This window comes from Equus asinus, unplaced genomic scaffold (genome assembly GCF_041296235.1).
Source record: "Equus asinus isolate D_3611 breed Donkey unplaced genomic scaffold, EquAss-T2T_v2 contig_89, whole genome shotgun sequence".
In the NCBI taxonomy this organism is placed as follows: Eukaryota; Metazoa; Chordata; class Mammalia; order Perissodactyla; family Equidae; genus Equus; species Equus asinus.
In genome coordinates this window covers 180,457-204,335 of record NW_027225543.1, presented here as the reverse complement: position 1 = coordinate 204,335, position 23,879 = coordinate 180,457, and the positions used below count along the sequence as shown (strand labels likewise).

At 49.2% G+C, this 23,879-nt stretch overlaps 1 protein-coding gene across 15 annotated transcripts in view; it reads right to left on the bottom strand.

Moving 5' to 3' along the window:
- Nucleotides 1-17,814, bottom strand: part of LOC106836995 (serine/threonine-protein phosphatase 2A regulatory subunit B'' subunit beta-like) — a 94,747-nt gene extending 76,933 nt beyond the window's left edge. For 6 of the 15 annotated variants that reach the window (XR_011501443.1, XR_011501444.1, XM_070503929.1 and 3 more), the window contains exon 1: nt 11,879-17,772. Coding sequence is in view for 11 of the 15 variants with exons in the window: in XM_070503929.1 (XP_070360030.1) it covers nt 11,879-12,226 (348 nt within the window). In the remaining 4 variants the exon portion in view is untranslated. Of the gene's footprint in view, nt 1-11,878 lie in introns of all 15 variants that reach the window. The other 9 variants (XR_011501445.1, XR_011501446.1, XM_070503921.1 and 6 more) reach the window with 7 other exon arrangements.
- Nucleotides 17,815-23,879: the final 6,065 nt, after the last annotated feature.

The following is a 23,879-nucleotide window of genomic DNA, read 5'->3' as shown; positions in this document are numbered from 1 at the left end:
GGAGTGGGCAGATGGTCAGGAGAGTGCACTGTGAGGGTCCCCAACTCAACAAGGTCTGGGGAACCCAATGCACACGGGACACCACGGGACCACATAGGACCTGCAGACCCTGAGCGTGCAGGAGACACACACACAACACAGCAGGCCGAGGAAACACCACAGAGGGTTCAGGGCCGGCCCAGTGACCGGGCACAGCGTGGTTCTTACCCAGAGGAATGGCACCGCCAGCAGGCCCGAACGCCCAGGTGGGGGGTCCCCTCCATGCGCCACGGGGCACTCACATGTCAGCCACCCTCCCCAAGGCCGAGTGACAGAGCACAGCTCATGCAGCCACCGCCTCATGCCACAGGGACCAGGGGCTGGAACACCAGACACCAACAGCACTACCAATTTGCCACCAGGATACACAGTCAACACGGCTCCCCACTGAAACCTGCGGGTGTCCTACACATCTCGTCCTGCAACGGGGGCCTCTTCACCACCCAGCTGCAGCCTCTGGGACCGGCTAGTGTCCTCCTCAGTCCATCAGTCCATCTCAGGGACGGCCCATGTTCTCTCAGTCACGTCTCGGGATGGCCCCACGTCCCCCTCACTCATGTCTTGGGATGGCCCCCCACGTCCCCTCAGTCACGTCTCAGGATGGCCCCACGTCCCCCTCAGTCACGTCTCAGAACGGCCCTGCATCCCCTCACTCACGTCCCGGGACGGTCCCTCGTCCCCCTCACTCACGTCTCGGGAGGGGCCCATGTCCCCCTCAGTCATGTCTCAGGGTGGCCCCGCATCCCCTCAGTCACGTCTCAGCATGGCCCCATGTCCCCTTCAGTCACATCTCGGGACGGCCTCGCGTCCCCTCAGTCATGTCCCGGGACGCCCTGTGTCACCTGTCTGTTTTCCCTCCAGCACTAGGAGGAGGAGTCACTTGTAAACGCTTTCTGTCCTGCCCCACTGACGTGACCCACAGACGACAGCAACACGTCCAGAGGTGTTGCTGTCCTGAGTCTGCTGTACTGGGGGGCTATGGGGAGAGCCTGCAGACGCACGACAATGAGCCCTGTGATCACAACAGGGCAAATAAAACAGTCAGGGGTTTGACGCAGGGTCACCTCAGTGCTGAGAGCCGAGAGGCAGATGTGGACGGCACGGTGATCAGAAAGGAGAGGCTGCAAAGGGCGGCCCTGAGGTTCCGGCACCTATTGCAGGCCGGCTGTGCTGAGCGAGGTGGATCTGCCATGGACGGTGGGAAGCACGAGGACCACACTGTGGACTAAGCCTCAGAGCAGAGCAAAGGCTGGACGATGACCTCGGGCCCACCCTTCACGAGACTCGGCCCGAGTCAGCACCCAGGGACACAGGCTGATCCCCCTCCTCCCAGCCCGGGATGTCCTGTTCCACGGGGATTGGGTTACAGTGTCAGAATCACTGAGTCCTGATGTGACAGCCCTGCACAGCAGCACTGAGCCAAAACCACACCCACCGTGGCCCAGGGACAGGCGGGAGGGGAAGCCACACCCAGAGCTGCCTCCTTGGAAGGAGAGGGTTCGGTTCAACAGATCTGCTGGGGGTGCCCACGATTCGCTTTGAGGAAGATAACTTTTCCCCTCGATTTCTGGAACAAAGACTGAGGGCCATTTTTCATTTTTTTAATTTTTTGTGAGGAAGACTGTTACTGAGCTAACATCTGTCCCAATCGTCTACTACTTCATATGAAGGAGGCCGCCTCAGCGTGACTTGACGAGCGGTGCTAGGTCTGCGCCTGGGATCCGAACCCGCGAACCCCAGGCCACCGAAGCGGAGCCTGTAAACTTAACTGCTGTGCCCCCGGGGCAGGCCCCTGAGTGCCTGTTTCCTTGCCTTGTGGCGGTGGTTCCGTTTTCCCGTCTTTCTCTTTTCTTCTCTCCCGCGAGGCGGAATGAATTGCGAGCCCAATGCCCTGAGCTGTCGGCCACAGTCGCTGCCCTTGTACCTTTGTGCAATACGGTGTTGGTGTTTCCTGAGCACCGACCACATCTTCCCATGAGCCATCTCACTCAACTGCCGCGTTCAGGACAATCTGTGACTGACGTGCCACCAGCATCCTGTATTCACGGTGGGAAAACTGAGGCACAAGGAGTCTGGCGCTCCAGGCAGAGGGCAGGGCACCTACACTGTGGGGTGGCTGCCCCTGGGCTGGTTCTGGAGCCGTTGTCAACCATGTGCCTTCTCCCCAGTCCATGGCTGGGCTGACACAGACCCCTGGGCTGCTAAGTCACAGGGACGTCGTTCGCTGCTGGTCAGCGCTAGGAGGCCGCGCACCTGGTCACCTGGGAAAGGACAAGGAAGAGGGATGACAGCGCTGCTACGCCTCCATGCAGACACACTGCTCGGCCTCTCGCCTACGACCAGGTGTGATTCCTGAAAACGAGGTTGCTGTCACCGTGTCAGCCGGCTTCTGCCAGACCCGTTACACAGTTAATACTCAGGCCGGTCCTGAGAAATGGACTTTGACAAAATGGACAGAACGTGACAAAGAACTTAAATCAAATCTTCCTGCGGCTGTCAGTGCACAGCAATCCACCACGAGGCTCACCCTCGCCCCCCTGGCTGGCCCGAGCGTCCCCATGGGTGCCCTCCTCCCCCTGGATGGCCACAGGCACACTCCAGCTGGCGACGGCGTGATGCTGACTCCACCACACGAAGCCCTGAAAGCAGCGGGGTGGGCTCACTGGGGCGTCCTGGACATGTGGTGTCAGGCCCTGTGTCGCTCACGCCCACTATCTGTGCCCCCCTCCTGTGGAGACATAGGGACATTTCCTGCCCAAGGGCTGCCAAGCGACAGCTCTGGAACCTCGCTGGACACTCACGAGGAAGTCTGTCTTCATCTGCACAAGTCACGCGTGGCGACCAGACCTCCTCATGAATCCGCAGTCTACGCAGATGCGAATCCAGGCTGGGATCCGCGAGCAAGGCTTTGCCCTGGGGTCCTGGTGGCTCTGCCTGGGGAAGTAACGTGGCCTTTGTGCCCTGGTGACCTCGCGGTGACCCGGCCGCCACCACACGTGAGGGGAGGGCGGGAGGCCAGCATGCCCCTTTGTGGAGCAGCAGCAGCAGCAGCGAGTGCTCGTGGCTCCTGTCCTAGGCGTGAGGATACATGCAAGCACCTCCTGAGGGGGCTTTGGGGGCCTGGTGTCCCTGGTGCTGGTGTCTGCACACACCACAGTCCTAAAGGTGGGCGGTCCCCACCACGGGCTAGGCGCCTGTCCTGCGTTGTTTAAAGGTGAGCGAGTGCAAGAAGCTTACAAAGGCCCCAATCTGAATGGGAGCACAGGGAGGCAGCCGGCACGGCCTCAGCACCGCAAGAGTGTGGCTCGTCCACGTGCTCCTGCGGGAGGAGCTCCGGGGGCCACCACCATCTCCGACACCGCATTCCCTCCTGCCCCGTCAGCAGAGGGCGCTGTCAAACTGAGGTTCCGCCGTCTGGGGGAACTAAGACACCACACAGGCATCATGCTCCACCCCCACCGTACTCTGAACCAGGTGGAGCATCTCCTCATTTGTCTAAAAGGCAAGGACACCATCTTCCCTGCCCCTTCTCTACTCCACGCTGTGCCGTCATTTCTGTTCCTCCTCTGACCATTCCCAGGGCGGCACGTGTCTTCGGCTTTGTGAGTTTTGTCCTCCGTCCCCAGGCCCCACGTCTTTTTATTTACTTTGTGACGTCTGTCACCACACGGGAGTTTTTAGATCACGTTTGTAGTCGGCTTCATTCTCTCGTTGGTCTAACAGATGGTCCAAGGCAGCACTGGGAGCTACTTTATGACATCTGAGCACGTGCCCTGTGCTCACGAACTCAGAACGACCGGCACCACGGGGACAACGTCTGAGGTCTGTACAGTGGCCCATCGACCCTCCCATGGCCCTGCTGGGCGGGGAGGCCTCGGACAACAGGAGAGGCCAGAGGTATAGAGAAGGACATGGGGGGCCAGTTCCAAGGAGGATGGACACCGGGCCCCCGTGATGCAGGCTCGGCCGCAGTCCGAGAGGGAGAAGCTGATGGGCCACCCGGGCAGAGGGGCCAGCCTGGGCCAAGGGCACGGGGAGCCCCAGGTCCTGTGTGGGCCTCGCAAGGGGCAGAAACCACGCGTCAGGAGCAAGTTCACCAAACCTCTGTGGGTGGAGACGCGCCAACGTGTCTTCCGAAGCTGCAAAGACTGAGCACTCTAGGAGGCAGTATTCACACTGCACGGGATGAACCACATCTGACGGTTTCTACCCGCTTCCTGAGCACATGGCGCAGAGATTCCCACGACAGCGATGGCACCGGCTCAGTCACCTGTTCCTCCTTCTCCATCCCCCACCGTCTGCTGGTCCGCTTGTCTCCAGGGGCAGGAACAGGAAGGGGATGGGGCCCAACAGCCAAATGGGCCTCCCAGTCAGGACTGGCGGGGAAGGGCCTGCTGGTCGCGATGGAGACACACACACAGACGCACACACACGCATGAGGCCTCCACGCCCAGGGCTGCCACGCGAGGGCCTGTCTCTGCCTCAGCTCGTGTGTCTGTTCCTGGGGGTGGACACACAGCTCGCTGATCTCCAGGAACCCCTCGCCTCGTGCGGCAGCCCGGGTCCTTCTGACCCTGGAACACAGCAGAGCTCCTGTCTTCCTCTGCTCCGGGCCCTGAGGCCTGGCCCCGAGGACACACGCATAGCTCCATGAGACATGACCTTCTGGACAGCGGCACAGGACGAGCAGAGTGGGACACGAGCGAGCTTACTGCCTGGGGAGCTTGACCATGGTGGAGGGAGGACGCCCACATGGGCTGCGCAGTGAGAGACGGCCCCTGTGGTCAGAGCCATGCGGACGGGGGGAATTTGGGGGGAATTTGGCAGATGGAGGGAGGGAGGAAGGGAGACAGCTACAAACTTAGGGGCAAAGACACAACCACAGGTCTTTGGTGCTCTTGACAGCGCCCTGCAGACACCCCGCATGGCCACACTGGCTGCTGCCAGCAGGAGGGCTTCCCTTGAGGGTGCCACACGTCCCTTCCACCAACACGCTGGTACAGGAGGACGGTCCCCTGGGTCAGGAGTTTGAGAACCACTGCACCACAGCTCCCTGGGGCACAGCGGGTGTGTGGAGGCGCTAATGACTGCCCCTGTCACTGCCCACCTCAGGGCCTTTGTGCCTACTGTTCCCAGGCGCCCCACAAACACTGCCTTACCTCATCTAAGACCATGATCAGATCCCACCTGCCACTAGCATGTCATCAATAGACAACACAACACCCCCCGCCTGAGCCCACTCCCACCTGCCGTCCCCTCACACCAACCATCACCCCAGGTCACAAGGTCATCCCTGACACACCACACATCCCACCCCACCTGCCGCCCCCTCATAGTAACCGTTACCCCAGGTCACAAGGTCATCCCTGACAGGACAAACATCCCACCCTACCTGCTGCCCCTTCACAGGAGCCATCACCCCAGGTCACAAGGTCATCCTACACACCACACATCCCACCTCACCTGCAGCCCCCTCATAGGAACCATCACCCCAGGTCACGAGGTCATCCCTGACAGAACACACATCCCACCCCACCTGCCGCCCCTTCACAGGAACCTCACCCCAGGTCACAAGGTCATCCCTGACAGAACACACATCCCACCCCACCTGCCGCCCCTTCACAGGTACTGTCATCCCAGTCAGGCTCTGTAGGCTTTTCTGTCATCCCAACTAGAAGGTGCAGCTACCCTCCAGTGCCTGGCACAGAGCAGGCCCCCAGCAATATGCAGTGATGGAACGCACATCCCAAAGAGCTCCCCTGAAAGGAAAACACCTTTCGCTGTGTTCGGAAAGCTGCTACCTCAGAGAACTTGGCCACATGACTCTGTTTCCCTCTGTCCACAGTGAGTCTCTCCCAGCCTGGAACCTTCCATGTCTCTCACACTCATGGGGAAGCAAGCGTCTCCCACCAACTCACTCCCTGAGGCACAGCGCAACACTGGATGACCCAGTTCTGGTGCTGGACTTGCAGGATCGACTCAGGGAGAAGTAAATGCTAACATGTGTGCTCTTTCTGCGGCCCTGTCAAGACCCAGGTACCCGGACCAGCCCTTCTGAGGAAGGCAGCTGGAAATGCTGGGGAGAGCACTTGACAAACATCTTCCTGAGTGCCTCACGGACTGGCAAGAGAGGAAGGACTCTCAGGGCACGGACGCTGGGAAGGGGCACCCAGCGAGGCCAGGAGAGGCTGGACAGGCGCTGCCTTCAGGGAGTGCACTCAAGGGGGTGAAGTGACCGTCACCTCACAGTGTTGCAGAGCTCGGGGACAGGAGGCAACATCCAGCATCCTCGACGGAGGCTGCCCCCTGAGCGGGATCCTGGGGGCTGCCCCTGCAGCGAGAAGAATGAAGTGGAAATAAATCCCCACCAACCTCTGACCCCAGGAAGGAAAGGACAATCATAGGCCTGAAAGCTGGTGCTGCATCAAGGGGCTGCGGGCAGGGGTGGTGGCAAAGCTCCCGAGAGCTCACAGCAGACTCCCAGTCAAGTGTGCAAACCAAATGTACATCCTGTGCCTGGTCCCCAAACCCTCCAGCCGACGACGTCAGGCTGCCACAGATCAGCAGTGCCCGGAAGCAGCAAGATGTGCTGAGGTGAACCATCCTCAACTCGGGACTCAGAAAACGCCCCAAGTTCCAAGGAAAGTGAGGCGTTCATGATCAAAATGCACAAACACACATGAAAGGAAGGCACCATGGGGGAGAGCCAGCAAGCAGGGAGCAGCTGGGCTGGCGAAGACTCCGGACTCTGACGTTGTTGAGAATGAGAGCCGACACGCTTCATATATCAAGACAGGGAGAGGCTTGAAGATGCAAGAGTGAGGAGACTTAAGACAGCCCCAAATAAAACGTCCAGAAGAACAGGAAACACACTTGCTTTCTGGGTTGGAGAGCAGAGCAGCACAGCTGGGAGGGACTCGTGCCCCGGGAGGGAGGAGACGCAGGTGCTGAGCCTGCAGCTGCAGAGCTGGAGACACATCCTGAGACCCGAGGCCCAAGGAACCCCAAGCAGGAGTCCTTGGAGCGACCCACACTGCACACCGGACGACGAGACGGGACAACACCCAAGACAGCGGCAGATCCTCAGAACCTGCCACAAGGAGACGGAACGGAACAGAAAAGGGGACCGTCTCCAAAGGAGCGACCCAGGAGCCCTGCAGCCAGCTTCTCGACAGAAATGCAGGGGCCAGAGCTGGAGGAGAGCGGCTGCCCTTTCGCCCAAACGCCACCTCCCGGGAGGTGTCTGCCACACAAAACCAACATGGAGACAGTTTGAGACCAAAACGGAAGAAAAGCAAAAGCGAGCCTGCCACTGTCAGCAGACGCTGGTCCAGGATGTGCGGGGGACCGTGCGTCAGGCAGAAGCCAAGTGCTCCTGACGCAGGTCGGAGATGCAGGAAAGGGGCGTATGGGGGGCAAATCTCAACACGCTGACTGTGTGAATCATCATAAGGCGGCGATTTTATTTCTTTTTAAAAACCCTCCGAAGGCAACAACAGCAGTATAAAATGAATGGGGTCATGGAATGGAAGTGTCTGAGAGTTTTGTTTTTTTTTGTTGAAGAAGATTAGCCCTGAGCATCTGCCGATCCTCCTCTTTTTGCTGAGGAAGACTGGGCCTGAGCTAACATCCGTGCCCATCTTCCTCTACTTTATATGTGGGACGCCTACCACAGCATGGCTTGCCAAGTGGTGCCATGTCTGCACCTGGGATCCGAACTGGTGAACCCCGGGCCGCTGAAGCAGAACATGCTCACTTAACTGCTGCGCCACTGGGCCAGCCCCCATCTGAGTGTTTTGAGCTGGAAGGCAAAGGTATTAATTTTTCACCTGGAAAAATCCAGTAGTGGCCATTTCTAGGATGAGCAGTCAGCTAGGAGCAAGGGAATACTCCAAAGTAGGAGAGGAAAAGAGAAAGAGGAGGCAAGAAAGGACAGGACGAAAATAAACCAAGATGGACGAACAGTCATAACACGTGGAAACAGACAAACGGCACAGTTAAAAGATGAAGATCAGAAGGAAAAAGAGAATCGTGTCTATTCACAAGAGACACACATAAGACGTAAGGGTGCAGAGGGTGAACATCTTCTCAAAAGACGGAAAAGGGTAGAGGGGCCGTGGGGTGGCTGGACTGACGTGCACACAAGAGGTGGAGGTGTGGACAGTACTAGAGAGAGACAGGGACCGCGTCAGGGCAGGCGACCAGGGGAAACGACATGCCTCAGAGCTGGCCGATGCCGGCCCCAGGAGCCCCACACGGACACGGCAGACGCTGCAGGGAAAAGCAGAGGTCCAGCCCCCAGGGAGGCCGGGCCCAGCTCCCCGGAGCGATGACGGAGCTGACCGGACAACGAGAAACAAACAGCCTGCTGCAGACACGGGAGATTTACAAGTTTAATCTCCGGGACAGAAATAGATGCGGCCCCAGCACAGCTGCAGCTCTCACATTCTTTTCCAACACACAGGACGCCGTTGGGGGCTGGCCACCTCCTGGGCCGCAAAACAGGTCTCAGCAGGTCCTGCAGGGACCGTGGGGCGCATTCCCCGACCTCCAGGGGACGCGGCCAGATGACTGGAATGAACAAAAGTGGCAAAAACACACACGTGTGTGTGTGAAAGGAGAGTCCTAAAGTACGGCTCAGGCCTCTTAAAAAATGGCAACCAGCCGACCAAGGGGCATTCGGGTCCCCAAGCCTCTTGCCTGGGCTCCCACCCGCCCCGCCCCACGCAGGCCCCCTGCAGCCCCGATCAAGGGGCACGGCCTCACGGAGAGCTACTTCTGTAGAGGGCCCCAGCCGCCTGCTCCCTGACTCGACCCCACTCCTGGGACCTCAGACTCGCCCATGGGCCTCCCAGAACACACAGTGGGGCGGAGCGGTGCCCCCACGACCAAAATCCAAGCCCTGGGATAAAGCAAAGGCATCTCTTCTCCCGCAGAAGGGTGTGGGGGAGCCCAGCAGAAATCCGTCCAGCTGTGTCTCTGGGGTCACACCTCCCAACACCAGCCTCGGACGGTCAGGTCCCAGAGGGGTCAGACGGCACGTGCTGGGACATCAGATGGGTCCCTCCGACTCCAACGGGCCAGGACAGGGCACAGGTGGCAGAATGAGAGCAGGCCAGGCAGGGACGCTGGGCCGGAGCGGCCAAGCCCAGCAGCGTCCTGGGCGGCCCCGTCTGAGACCGGATGCAGCAGCAAGGCCGGGACAGGGCCCTGGACGGGGCCAGGGAGCTCAGGGGGACAGCCTGTGGATTCCAGGTGAGCCCAGGCCCCAAAGATGCTGCACCCAACAGGAGGCCCCTGTGGGCCGCGAGCTTTCTCCTCGGCTCCCGTGGACCCTCCACACCAGCTGGCAGGAGGTGCGCCAACTAAACGCGTGAACGACACTCCACGCTGACAGATGGGAGCCAGAGGTCAAAGTTTAACACAGGGGAGCCAAAGACAACAACGGGGGAGCCAGGCCCTGCACACGGGTTCGTGCGAAGGATCTCCCTCCAGCACAGGAGGGGCCGGGCTCACTGTGGAGGCTGCTGGGCCAGCCGCGTTCACAGGAGGGAGCAGAGCTGTGTTCCCAACACTGACACAGACGGGGGAGCCCGGCTGAGCGGGGTCCCCGGCCTGGACACTGTCAGCCTGGCTCTGCACCTGCCCCACAGGACGGGCTCCCAAGGGGGCGTGTGTGTGGCTCTGGAGTGGCCTGTGAGGGGAACCTGCATCCACAGCCGAGTGGACAGAGGGGCCGCTTCCAGCTGCCAGGGTCCTGGGAATGTGGATCAAAGGGGGTATTCATGACCCTTCCTGCAGGGTACTGTGACCCCACCCAGACTAGGACCCCAGACTGTGGCCCACTTGCCATCTGGGACAGGCAGAGCTGGGAGGCCACGCTGTCACCCCAGGGAGGGGAGGTCAGCTCAGAGTCCAGGACTGTCCCCAGGGGGTGGCCACACTGGGGTCTGGAATGACGCTCAGCGGGGTCTGTGTGCCCTGAAGGACCCTGCAGGGAGGCTGGACAGCGTGTCCGGGCCCACAGCAAGGTGACAGAGTGGAGGAGCAGAGGCGCCCGTCAACTGTGCCTGAGCCTGTTTGTGGAGAGTGGGTGATGGGACCCCCGGGGTACAGGACGCTCAGGACCCCTTCCAGCGGGGTGAGCCGAGCATGTCCTGGGCCTGAGAGAGCCTGCAGTGACCACCGGGAGTTGGCGCTGCTCGGCGCCCAGAAGGCCCGAGAATCCCTGGGCAGGGTGGGCGGGTGGACATGGGAGGCGGGAGCAGGGATGGCTCCACTGTGGACGGCACAGCCGTGCCCCAGGGTCCTCTGCTCCGGGCCAGGGGGGCCCACTGAGCGGGTGGCGTGGCCGTCAGGCTGAAGCACCACCTCCCTCCCTCCACCCCCAGCCTCTCCCTCTACCCCCAGCCTCTCCCAAAGATGTTTGCTGACCCCCCCAAGGCTGTGTCCCGAATCCGCCCTCCAACATCTTGGGATGAAAGGAGCCAGGAGAACTCTCCTTCTGCTCCTCCCACAACCCCCATGAGAAAGACCCACTGGTCCACCGCCTGCAGCCCAGGGAGCACTCACGTTACGCAATGCACATCGTCACGGCTGAGAAGCAAGGTTGAGACATGTTTTCTGTGACAAGAAACAACTTCCCATGAAATGAATTCATAAAGTTTGATTCCCAAAAAGTGATTTTCATTTGATAAGCAGCAGCCCTAAAGCAATGCAGACTTTCCTGCATGGGCTCTGTGGGGAGCCGGGCCCCCAGGCACGACCATCCTGGGCGAGGCTGGAGGGATTTCCGGGTCTCCCACACAGCCCAGTGGACCATCAGGAGAAACCCTAACTGCCCCACATCTGTTTTCCTATCGTCAAAGCAGGACCCGCGTGGGGCAGATTCCACTCCTGGGTCTCCAAATGCAGGCACTTTCCTTAAAATCTAGGGACAGACTCACACCTTCCCCAGCTGCAGACAAAACTTCAGAAGTTGGAAGACACAAGACAGGAAAAATTCCCAAGCTGTGTAAAAGCTGAGATATGATCCCAGAAAAACTCCCATTAAAATATCAGCAGAAGGCAGGTCTTTTTTTCCCCCAGATGGCCCGGTCTGATTGGATGTCATTTTTTTTGGCCACAACAGGACGTTAAGTCCTGGCCTACAGAAAAAGTGCGGGTGTCTAACTGCAAGAGGTGAGGCGTTCAGGAGCAGGAGCCCCGGCCCCAAGCCCTGTGGCCCTGCCCCCAGCACCGGCCCAGAGCTGAGGCGAGGACAAGATATGCCACGGAGAGACCCCTCGAGTCACAGACAGACTCTGGGGATCACGGGCTGTCTGATGCTTCCAAACGACTGGGTCCCTCAAACTAACTCGTAACACGTCCAAGGTGTAGACACAGCAGGTCTTACTCCTCTGAGCACACACAACCATGGAGAGGGTGTCTACACGCCAACTACTCACTATCAGCACCGAGCCATCCACTTGCCCGGCCCATGTGTGCAGATCCCCACAGCCCAGTAAACACCATGTGGCCGAGAAGGCCAGGCGTCCCACAGGGCCGTGTCATCACGGAGATGGCCGTGACCATGGGCCAGGCTTCCCACCGGGACCACAGGGTCAGGTCCCCACCCGAGCCAGAACCTGTCCACGCGCCGGGGGCTTGCATCCTGGCCACACCGCGGCACCTGCCGCCAAAACTCCAGCAACGGGCGAGCTCTTAGGAGCTCTCCCAGCGACTTCACGCGGGACCCACGCTCCCTGCACGGGTGGGTGCGAGCAGCCCCCGCCCCCCCCACACCAGGGAGGGACTCGGGAGGGACCCGGGTGGGCCGGGGGGGTGACATGCGGCAGACCTGGACCTGCTGGAAGGCCTTGAGCCTCTTCTTGAAGCGGGAGGGCAGCATGAAGTCGCAGCCGCGGGCCAGTGAGGCCAGCTCCTGCCTCAGGCTGGGGTCCTGGCACAGCGACGGCTCGTGGAGCCGCATGTCGGCTCGCGTGGGCCGCCAGGGCCCGGGCCAGGCACCTCGCTCTGGCTCTTGCTCTCGGGGCTGGGCCTGGCTGGGGCCGCTGGGCTCGGGGCGGCAGCTGCGCCCGGCAGGACGGTTGGGGTGGCTGGGCTCAGCGCACTCCGTGCGTCGCTGGCCAGGCGCTGTGGGGGCCGGCCCAGGCGGCGCGCGTTCCACAGGCTGAGGAGGGCACATGGCTGGAGGAGGGGTGGCAGGCCACCCCTCCCGCGGGCGGGCGGGCCGGCGGCTGTGCAGGCGGGAGGGGACAGCTGGCGCGCCCTGACCGAGCAGCTCTCTGCGCGACTGCTGAGGGTGCGGGAGGCCTTGCAGGGGGCGGTGTCTGCAGGGACCCCGGCTGTGGCTCAGTGTGGACGCACAGGGCACAAACAGGTCAGCAAGGACAGCCGATCTGGGGCAGATCTGGGGCCGCCTGCCAGCGCTCGCACAGCGGGGAGGTGGCGCTCTCCCCAGAAGCAAAGCCTGCCCGCCCGCCCACGACTAAAGGGGACCTGCCACAGGCTCCTCGCGGAGGAGCGGGTTCTACGCTGAGGCCCCAGCCTGGGACCCAGATGCAGCCAAGCAGCTGTTCCCTCCCTGAAAACGCACTGGGAACAAAGGGGTCTGCCCGCCCCAGCTTCCCCTGCTCCTTAGAGGCTGAGAAAACATACTGAAGCTGCAGAGGACACCGGAAAGTTTTCTCTTCAAAAATCGGGTGAGGGGGTGAGTATTCTGGCTTCTGTAGTCTTGGTGCCGGTTCCACACGACAAAACGTAGAATGTCAGGACAGGGCAGAAAGTACCACAACATACAAGGTAACAATATGGAACGACAGTGTGGAACGTCACGACAAAGTACCAAGTAACCAGAACGTCCAAAATAACGACAGTGCACAAAGTACCAACAGGGCAGAACGTAACCACAACGCAGGATGTAGCGCTAACGCACACCATAAGGTAGGAGCCAGTCACATAAACGTCAACAGGGCAGCAGACAGCAGGTGCACTGAGGATGCGGCCAGCGGACACACGGACACCCGGCACCTCCGCCCGCTCCCGCAGGAAGGACCAAGGCTGCAGTGGGGGCCGAGTCGCCTGGGCCCACGCAACTCAACAACAAAACATCAAACAACCCAATCAAAAAATGGGCTGGAGACATGAACAGACATTTCTCCAAAGAAGATATACTGATGGCCAATAGGCACAGGAACAGATGCTTATCATCGCTGATCATCAGGGAAATGCAAATCAAAACTACACTAACATATCACCTTACACCCGTTAGAATGACAAAAATATCTAAAACTAATACTAACAAATGTTGGAGAGGTTGTGGAGAAAAAGGAACCCTCATACACTGCTGGTGGGAAGGCAAACTGGTGCAGCCACTATGGAAAACAGTATGGAGATTCCTCAAAAAATTAAAAATAGAACTACCATACAATCCAGCCATCCCACTACTGGGTATTTATCCAAAGAGCTTGAAGTCAGCAATCCCAAAAGTCCTATGCACCCCAATGTTTATTGCAGCACTATTTACAATAGCCAAGATGTGGAAGCAACCTAAGTGCCCAGCAACAGATGAATGGATAAAGAAGATGTGGTACATATATACAATGGAATACTACTCAGCTGTAAAACAGAACAAAATCATTCCATTTGCAATAACATGGATGGACCTTGAGGGAATTATGTTAAGTGAAATAAGCCAGCAAGAGAAGGATAATCTGTGTATGACCCCACTCATATGAGGAATTTAAAATTATGGACTAAGAACAGTTTAGCGGATACCAGGGGAAAGGTGGGGTGGGGGGTGGGCACAAAGGGTGAAGTGGTGCACCTACAACACGACTGACAAACATTAATGTACAACTGAAATTTCACAAGATTGTAACCTATCATTAACTCCATAAAAAAGTGTTAAATGTATATCTTTTTTTACTTATCAAATACTTAAGGGAAAAAAAGACTACCCATTGTAGGACAACTTACTCTGAAGTAGACACTCTCACATATGGACAGTGGTAATAAAAGGATTTAGAAAACAACTTGGCAATAAGCCTTTGATCTCTTGAGTAATTCTGCTTCTTTTTATCTATACAAAGAAAATAATTCTTAATAAATAACTTTACTCACAAAAGATACTGATCTATGAGTTATTTACAACAGCGAAAACACTGTAAATAATTAAAATGTATAATAATGGCTAAATAAACAGGTATGCATAAAAGTCATACAATATCATACCATCCATTAAAAATAATTCAAAAAAGTTCAATTATAATATGGAAAATAGTTCACACTACAATGCTAACCAAAAATAGCAGGCTATAAGTTGTAGACAAAATATGATCACAACTATGTTTAAAAGCACATGAGGTAAGCCCTGTGGGATAGTGGTTAAGTTCACGTGCTCCACTTTAGCGGCCCGGGGTTCATGGGTTCAGATCCCAGTCTCAGACCTACACACCACTTATCAAGCCATGCTGTGGCGGTGTTCCACATACAAAATAGAGGAAGACTGGCACAGACGTTAGCTCAGCAACAATCTTCCTCAAGCAAAAAGAAGATAAGCAACAGATGTTAACTCAGGGCCAATCTTCCTCAACAAAAAAAAATACAATAGGGGGCCAGCCTGGTGGCATAGTGTCGTTAAGTTGGCAGCAGCCTGGGGTTCACAGGTTCAGATCCTGAGCACAGACCTAGCACCACTGTCAAACCACGCTGTGGCGGCATCTCACATAAAATAGACGAAGATTGACACAGATGTTAGCTCAGCAACAATCTTCCTCAAGCAAAAAGAGGAAGATTGGCAACAGATGTTAGCTAGGGCCAATCTTGCTCACACACACCAAAAAAAAAAAGGAAATAAAATAAAATAAAATAAAACTATTACAGTAAAATACTGTCAGAAATATTAATAGTAGGTGTTATCTAGATGATAATATTATAGGTGATCTTTTTCTACCTTTTCATATTATAAATTTATCGCTTTTATGCTGTAAAAGTTGTTTTCTTTTTTAATTCATGTAATTTTCTTTTATAGTTCATAAATGAAGATTGGAGATGTATGAGGTAAACTAAACTTAAAAGTTGAAAACTTAATTTTCCTAAGATTTTGCAAGGTAATCCACTCCCATTCAAGAAATTACTCATATGTGCATGTGTTTTTAGTTTTAAAATTATTGTATCTATTTACAATGCATTATAAAATATACAGCTCATTTATTTGTTAGTATCCATAATAACTTCAGTTATAAATCAAACAGTATTTGATAGTTAGCTTTTCACACCTCCTTTATTTACAAGTTTACTCCTTGCTTTAGTGTTAGAAATCTTATGTCCTTATTCAAGTAAAATTATAAGAAATTCTATCAAAATCTTCCAAGTATTAATTACATAAGCATATAAAATAAAGTCTAATTGTCTATAAACTTTTTATGCCTTGATTTTAGTCGCAAATGTGATACAGGCCCATACAGGTTTCCACTACGCTGCTGAATACTTAACCACTGCTTCCGGTTGTTAGGGTAAATGGTGGAATTTTTCTCAGTGGGTCCACGTGTCTTGGGTTTCCTTACAAAAACTTACCAAATTTTAACATGTGCATTTTATGCACACTGACCTGATTTAAACCTCATGAGAACTTTATTACAGGAACCTGAGGCTCAGAAAGGCACTTATTTGCTGAATGCAATAAGGGAGTTAAATAATTTGCACTTACAGCTACTAAGTGGAAAATTAGGAATTCTATCTCCAACCAAAGCCTACGCTATACTGCACCCCTTAGGGGAACTCCAGGCACAGTGACAAATATAATTTAATGAATAGAAAAAGTAGTTACCCTAAAAGATAATCCTCAAAAAACTCAAAATCTGAAGTACAGTTTCTACTGAATGTGTATCGCTTTTGCACCATTGTAAAGTCAAAAAATCGTTAAGTTGAACCACCATTAAGTTGGGAACCGTCTGTACTTAAAAGGACTATGGACAAACTAAGACGTCCATGAAAGTGCTTTCAGTTACTAGAGCATACTTTTCCAAAGTTTTTCATCTTTGTTCATTGCTATCTTTATTGTTTTATATACGCTCATTGATTTAATTTACTTTTTTAATAAGACACTTTATGGACACATGAAATTACCCGAGTTCTCTGGCTTTACTGCTCATGCTTAAGCCACTGTGCTTACCACACTATTTTCACTTGGACATAGCAGCAACTAAAGATAAGTCACTAACAATAAGAAAAGTAAATCATTTTAAAATCAATTCCTAAAACTTCCAACTAAAACTGGAACCGATCCTCACAAAGACCAAGACTTGACAGGCGTTACAAAAGTATTTCAAGCAAAGGACAGTACGAAAACTAAAGCCACAGACAGCTATGGCATTTCACATAGGACCATTTAAAAAAAAAACAAAAAACACTAACCAGTCAGCTACAGCCCATAAGGAGCTTATAAGTCCTCACTCCTATGCTCACAACAAGAAAAAAGATAAAGGAAACTGTAAATCAATAACATCTTAGAAAACTGAGGTCACAGGGCAAATCACCACTGAAAACACTGGAGACAGGCAGATACAGAGAATCACAGCTTATCTGGAGTGGGAACACTTCAACAGTAACTGACAAACTGTAGGAGACCAAGTATGGATCAGCCTGAGAGTTAAAATATCTTGGGGTCCCAGTTTTGGGGGGGGGCCCACACTTTCCTGGGTTTTACGTCCAGGAACCCTAGGAGGTTTTCAGGTTTTCACAATGAAGATCTGAGGAAAATCCTCTTCTGCTTTGAGCAGGAGAAGGGGAAAGTAACCATACTGAAATATGCCCAGAACATTCTCTTCTTAACAAAGTCACACCCTGAAGATAAAGTACTTTAGCAGAGCATCATCTACCTGGAGGAAGAGCAATTAGGCAACCTCAGCCTCCACCAGCCTTCTTGTCTCACCGAAGCTGGGGGAGGGAGGGAGGGCTAAAAGACACTTTTGAAGGTCACAGTCCAGGGACTCAGGACCACTAGAAAAAAATGAGATTTAATCGTAAGATTACAGAACACTTTCCCTCCCCAACTGCTTATCACCCCATCAACAGGGATCCACCATAACAACAGTGAATTACAAGTGAGAATACAGCAAGATAACAGACTCTGTTTAAGAAGGAGTTTTTACTTAGGGAAATCCAAAGAAAACAGGAAGAAAAAAATTAAAACAAGGAAACTAGAAGAAAATGAAGCCTCTGTCACCTACGGGTACAGCAAATATTAAACACAACCCAGTTCCTAGTGAGATTAACATAAAAGCTCACACTAAAAGCCTGATTACCTCAGTTCCTATCACCAGAAATATCATATTTGGCTTTCAAAAAAAATTGCAAGTCATGCTAAAAGGCAAGAAAAAACACAATCTTAAGAGACAAAGACTGCATTAGAACCAGACTCAGATAAGACACAGGTTTTTGGAATTATAAGACAGGGGAATTAAAAATAACTGTGACTAGTATGATGAGGTCTCCAATAAAAAAAAGCAGGTAACGTGCAAGAATAGATGGGTAATATAAGCAGAGAGATGGAAACTCTATTAAATAAAACAAAAGGAAATGCTATAAATCTAAAACACTGTAAAAGAAATAAAGATGCTTTTGATGGGCTCATCAATAGACTGGACACAGGCAAGGAAAGAATCAATGAGCTCGAAGAGGAAAGAACCAGTCAGGTTGATGATACGTCAACAGAAATTTTCCAAACTGAAATGCAAAAGAGAAAAGAGAGAAAAAAAAGAAAACAGAAAAACTAGTAACTATAGGACAATTACAAAAGTTGTAACATACACATAATGGAATAAGAAAGAGAGAGAAAAGAGCAGAAGAAATGTTTGAAATAATGGTGGGTGGAAAATCTTCCAGAATTAATGATAGATACCACAGACGCAGGAAGCACAGAGAATATCAAGCAAGATAAATACCAAATATCTACACCGAGCTATATCATATGCAAACAGGCAAAAAAACAAAGACAGAGAAGAATTTTAAGAAGGCAGAAGAAAGACACCTTATCTAAAGAGAAACAAGGATAAGCATTCCATCTGACATGTGGTCAGAAACCATGCAAGCAGGAGGAGCACGGAATAAAATATTTAAAGTGTTTAAAGGAAATAAAAAAACCACCAAGCAGGAACAATGTATCCAGCAAAATGATCCTTTGAAAGCGAAAGAAAAATAAAGGCTTTCTCAAACAAATGAAAACTTAAAGAATCTGTTGCCAGGAGACTTGCCTTGCAAGAAATGTTAAAAGAAGTTTTTCAAAGAGAAAGAAAATTATATAGGTCAGAAACACACATCTGATAAAGAAAGGAAGAGCATTAGAGAAGGAATAAATGAAGGGAAAATAACATCTTTTATGTTTCTTATTCTTAACTTACCTAATAGCAAAAATGTATCGGGTGAGTGTGATCCCCTTACAGATAAGAGGAAGAATTGGGAACGCTCTATTATCAGGTACCTACACTATTTGTGAATGGTATGGTTTTATTTGAAAGTAGACTCAGACTAGTTATAAATGTATATTGCAAACTGTAAGACAACCAATAAAAATTGTTTTAAAGAAGTATAATTTATAAGTTAAAAGAGGAAAGAAAATGAAATCATATAAAATGTTTAAAACCAAAGGCAAAATGGGGAAGATAAAAAGAAAACAAAGAACAAGTGCAATGAATAAACAACAGCTACAAACATGGCAGATATTAATCCAAATATATAAAAATTAACTTTAAATGTAAATGATCTAAATACATCAACTAAGAGTCAGAGTGTGTCAGAGTGTCAGTGTGGATACAATCAGGTGTCAGAATGAATTAAAAAACAAGACTCAATTATATGTTGTCTACAAGAAACCCACTTGAAACATAACAATATTGGGGCTGGCCCGGTGGCACAGCAGTTAAGTTCGCATGTTCCGTTTTGGTGGCCCAGGGTTCGCCAGTTTGGATCCCAGGTGCAGACACGGCACCGCTTGGCAAGCCATGCTGTGGTAGGCGTCCCACATATAAAGTAGAGGAAGATGGGCATGGATGTTAGCTCAGGGCCAGTCTTCCTCAGCAAAAAGAGGAGGATTGGCAGCAGTTACCTCAGAGCTAATCTTCCTCAATAAATAAATAAATGAATAAATAAGTAAATAAAAATAAACATAACCATAGTGATTTTAAGTAAAGGGATGATGGGGGAAATGGGGACTTGTTGTTTAATGGGTATAAAGTTTCAGTTTTGCAAGAAGAGAAAGTCCTGAAGATTGGTTGCACAACAATGTAAATGTACTTAACACTATTGAAATGTACATTTAAAGGTTAAAATGGGGGCCAGCCCAGGTGGCCCAGTGGTTAAGTTTGGCACGCTCCACTTCGGCAGCCTGGGTTCAGTTACCAGGCACAGACCTCTGTCAGTGGTCACGCTGTGGTGGTGGCGCACATACAAAAAGAGGAAGATTGGCAACAGATGTTGCCAGGGTGAATCTACCTCAACAACAACAACAACAACAAAAGGTTAAAATGGTAAATATTATGTTATGTATGGGTAGTTCACCACAATATTTTTTTAAAAAGTAAAGGGATGTATATTCAAGTCCTTTGCCATTTTTTAATTGAGTTGTTTGTCTTTTTGTCACTGAGTTGTAAGAGTTTTTTATATATTCTAGATAGTAAACCCTTATCAGATATATGATTTGCAAATATTTTTTCCCATTCTGTAGATTATCTTTACACTCTCTTAACAGTGCCCTTTGATGTGAAAAAAGGTTTTAATTTTAAGGAAATCCAAACTATTTTTTCTTTTGTTGTTTGTGTTTTGTGCATCTTATTTAAGACACCACTGGCAAATCCAAGGTCATGAAGATTAGCCCCTATGATTTCTCCTGAGAGTTTTATAGTTTTAGGTCTTTAATTTAGGTATTTGATCCATTGTGAGTTGTGGTATAAAGTATAAGGTAAGGATCCAATCTTCATTCTTTTGCATGTGGATATCCAGTTGACCCAGCACCATTCACTGAAGAGACTATCAAGAAAGGTATACAGTTTTTGTCAGGGATGATAAAAGAGCTCTGAGTATAGATGGTGGTGATTGTTACATACTGTGAATGCATTTAATGTCACTGAATTGCACATTTACAAATGGCTAAAATTATAAATATTGTGTTAGATATATTTTACCACAATAAAAATAAATGTGAGATACTACTTCACATCCACTAGAATGGGTATAATAAAAAAAGATGGACAATAGGATGTGTTGGTAAGGATGTGGAAAAATTGGAACCATGATACAATGCTGATATGAATGTCAAATAGTATCGTCACTTTGAAAAACAGTTCTGAAAGTTCCTCAAAAAGATAAACAGAGTTACCACATGACCCAACAATTCCACTCCTAAGTATATACCAAAGAGAAGAGAAAATATATGCCCAGACAAAAATTTATACACACTCATAATTCGATTCATAATAACCAAAAAGTAGAAACAAACCAAATATCTGTCAAATGATGAATGGGATATTATTCAACAATAAAAAGAAATGAAGTTTTAAGTCATGCTACAACGTGGATGTACCTTGAAAACATTATGTTAAAATGAATGTAGCTGGTCACAAAAGACCACATGTTGTATGATTCCTTTTATATAAAATATTCAGAATACACAAATACATAGAGATAGAAAGTAAAAGAGTGGTTGTTAGGATCCAGGGTAGAAGTTGTGAGGGGCAATGAGGCATGCCCACTAATTGGTATGGGGATTCTTGTTGGAGTGATAAATATTGTGGTGACTATACTAAAACCACTGAAATGTACTCTTTAAATGGGTAAACTGTGTGGAATGTGATTTATTTTAATAAAGCTGTTATTTTAAAAAAATGACGCACATTAACTGAATTGCTGATAGATCTTTTGACAGTAATTGCACTGGAATTTTGTCCTTTAATACAATTTCTAGCCCAAAGAAGAACGAGGGAGGAAAAACCTAACTCAAACTAAAAGATTTAACATGATCTGAAAATATTATTTGAATCCTGAGCTTTAAAAGGAATAAATAGGAAGTAATCAATCTGTAATTGCTTGAATTTTTTGCTTCAGCAGAGATTATAAAATTATGGAATGGAAATAGAAATTAAAATAATCTGTTATAAATATACATATTTTTTAACTTATCTGTCAAGACAATTATTTTGTTGCCTTTTGAGGCCAAGCAGTAGTGAACATTGATTGACTATATTAAAAATGAGCAGAAGCAGCACAAGTTCCTTCCACCAAGGATCTCACCCTAGGATATCAACTCTTTAATGAAGCTCTGCTTTCTGAAAAATTCCACATTCAGTATTAAGAAAAAAACCAAGTGTCCACACTTTATGTTCATCAAGGGCACAAGGTTTTTACAATGTGATTTTACAATTTCTGTTCTCTATAATAAGATTTTTTGGCCTTCAACTCTACTTGAATCTTATTATTGTATTACTTTCTATTTAACATTAATTGCTTAATATTAATTTTGTACTGGGACACAGAAAGGACCAAAGTACCAGACAGTCTGGCAGGAAGCTTGTGCCACAAATAAGGGAAGTCAAATGGTATCTTCCCTTTTTAATTCTTCAGAGATCTCTCTAGAGATCCTCTAAAAGACCTAGACTTTTTAAACCCACGTGCTTCTCTTGACCCTTGAGAAATATTAACATCTTAAACTTCAAAAATTTCTGGGAATATAACAAACTTTTGTTCCTTTTCAAAAAGAAAAAAAAGGAGGGGAAGAGAAAATACTGAAACAAGAAATAAACAAGACTGGTGTCTATTCTACATCATCTCAAAAAACCATTCAGGCCTCCCAGCCATCTAAGGATATAAAAATTAAGTATATGAGACAACAGGTCACACCAGCATGGGTAACACAGAATAGTCATCTTAGAAGATTAATTTTATTTTTCTAAAGACAGCGTCCAAAGTTTACCACAACCAACATGGCATTACTGAAACCTAAGACCTTCTCTTTGAGTCCTCACACAAGATACATTAAAAGGTAGTCCTTCATAAATAAGTATCCTGCATACAAAGAGCCACGGAAAATCTCTTGAATACCACTGAAGATTTCTCTAAAAACAAAAAGGAGGCGATCCTTTTTTTCACAAAACCTTGGATCTAACTCATTTGAGTAAAAACTCAGAATAGCGGTTCTACATTTTGTAGAAGCCATCTTAAGACTTTGCAGAAGTAAACGGAAGAATTCATAAGGAGTTGATCAGAAGCAAACTAATTCTGTACGCCGTGCCTAACCATTAAAGTTACATGAAGATTAGCATAAAGAGAGGACTCAACTAAGAAGAAACAAGAGAAAATCAGTAAGTTCTGCAATTCTGATAGATGAGGAGTAGAATACAACCCAACAAACCTGTCCAACATCAGCTCTAATCCTCCTACCTCAAGACAACTAGAGTTCCTAGTCTGTGTGTACTCATTCTGATAGTTGAGCATCTTGCCCTGTACGTAAAACCTAATTCTCGTCTTACCACCCAAAACTACAACTCATTCCTTGTCACTCTGGTTAAACTTCCTCATTCATTTCTTTTCAGCTGATGGCACCGATCTCAGAAAACTAAAATTAATACCACTCCCAGAATGCAAATAGCCTATCTTCTTTAACTATTAAATGGTTTTCTTATAATTCCATTATGATTAATAAAAGAGATTCAGAAATGGCCAAAGATCCTGAGTTTCGAATTTTCCAGTCTGGTTTAACACATGAAAAAGTCATATGGGTCTGTTTTAGCAGGCTGATGCCTCAGGGGAAAGATGAGTCATAATCTAGGAGTAACAATATAATAAGGAAACAAGACTAATAGATATAACTTTCTAATGGTTGATGCTTTTTTGAAAATCCTTTAAAGTAACCGTGTAGCATTAAAATTACAAAGCAAAGGCAATTCAGGTCACCTTCACAAATATCTGTTGCCTGGAAAACTTCCATTTAAACTCTTCCCGAATTGATAAGGGTTTTAACCCCAGTTAACCAGTCAGATTTCACGTCTTATTCATGAGGAGTTAGATTCACTTAGTCATTTTACAATATTTACCAAATGCTGAATCTATTCTGGACACTTGGTATTGGAATAAAAAATATATTAAGACCTCACCTCAAGGAACTCACAATCTAATAGTGAAAAAAGGCTGTTAAGTAGCCCAGGAGTAATCTAGGGAAGAAAGGGGGGTCCGTCCCTATAACTATGAATTACCTAATGCTTTTTAAATCTTTGACTACACCTAATTTTTATACAGCTTCCTTTAGGGTTAAAACTCTTTACCTTATTTCCAACAACTGCTAACCTCCATTTTAAGAACCAAAATTTGCTAGAGGGTCAGGAATTTCCTGAAAGAATACCTTGGAAAAGCAAACACTGAACCACAAATGTTTCCTGTATTAAAAGAGAAAGGTGTAATGGTTTAACATAAAGTCAAGGGAAAACGTAGATCACTTGAAGGTGGTAAATATTTGCAAAGCTTAGATTTACCATTCCATTCAAGGCAAATCTACCCAAATTCAATACATTCTATTCACTTTAACACAAAAAGTAAACAAGTATTACTGCCTTTATTTTCTACAAAAGCATACCTTTAGGAGGTTTTTAACAGGATGAACTTTATTTTAGCTCAAAGGGAATGAATTTAGATTTAAGTAAGTTAAAAGACAAACTACCCTCAAATGAAGCAGAAATACAATTTTACTTCTACTCATTGTAACAAAATCTATTTTCCTCTAGAACTTGATTCAGAGTGAATTTATATCCCTATATATTGTCATACAAAGAGTACTTAAACCCAGTTTAAAT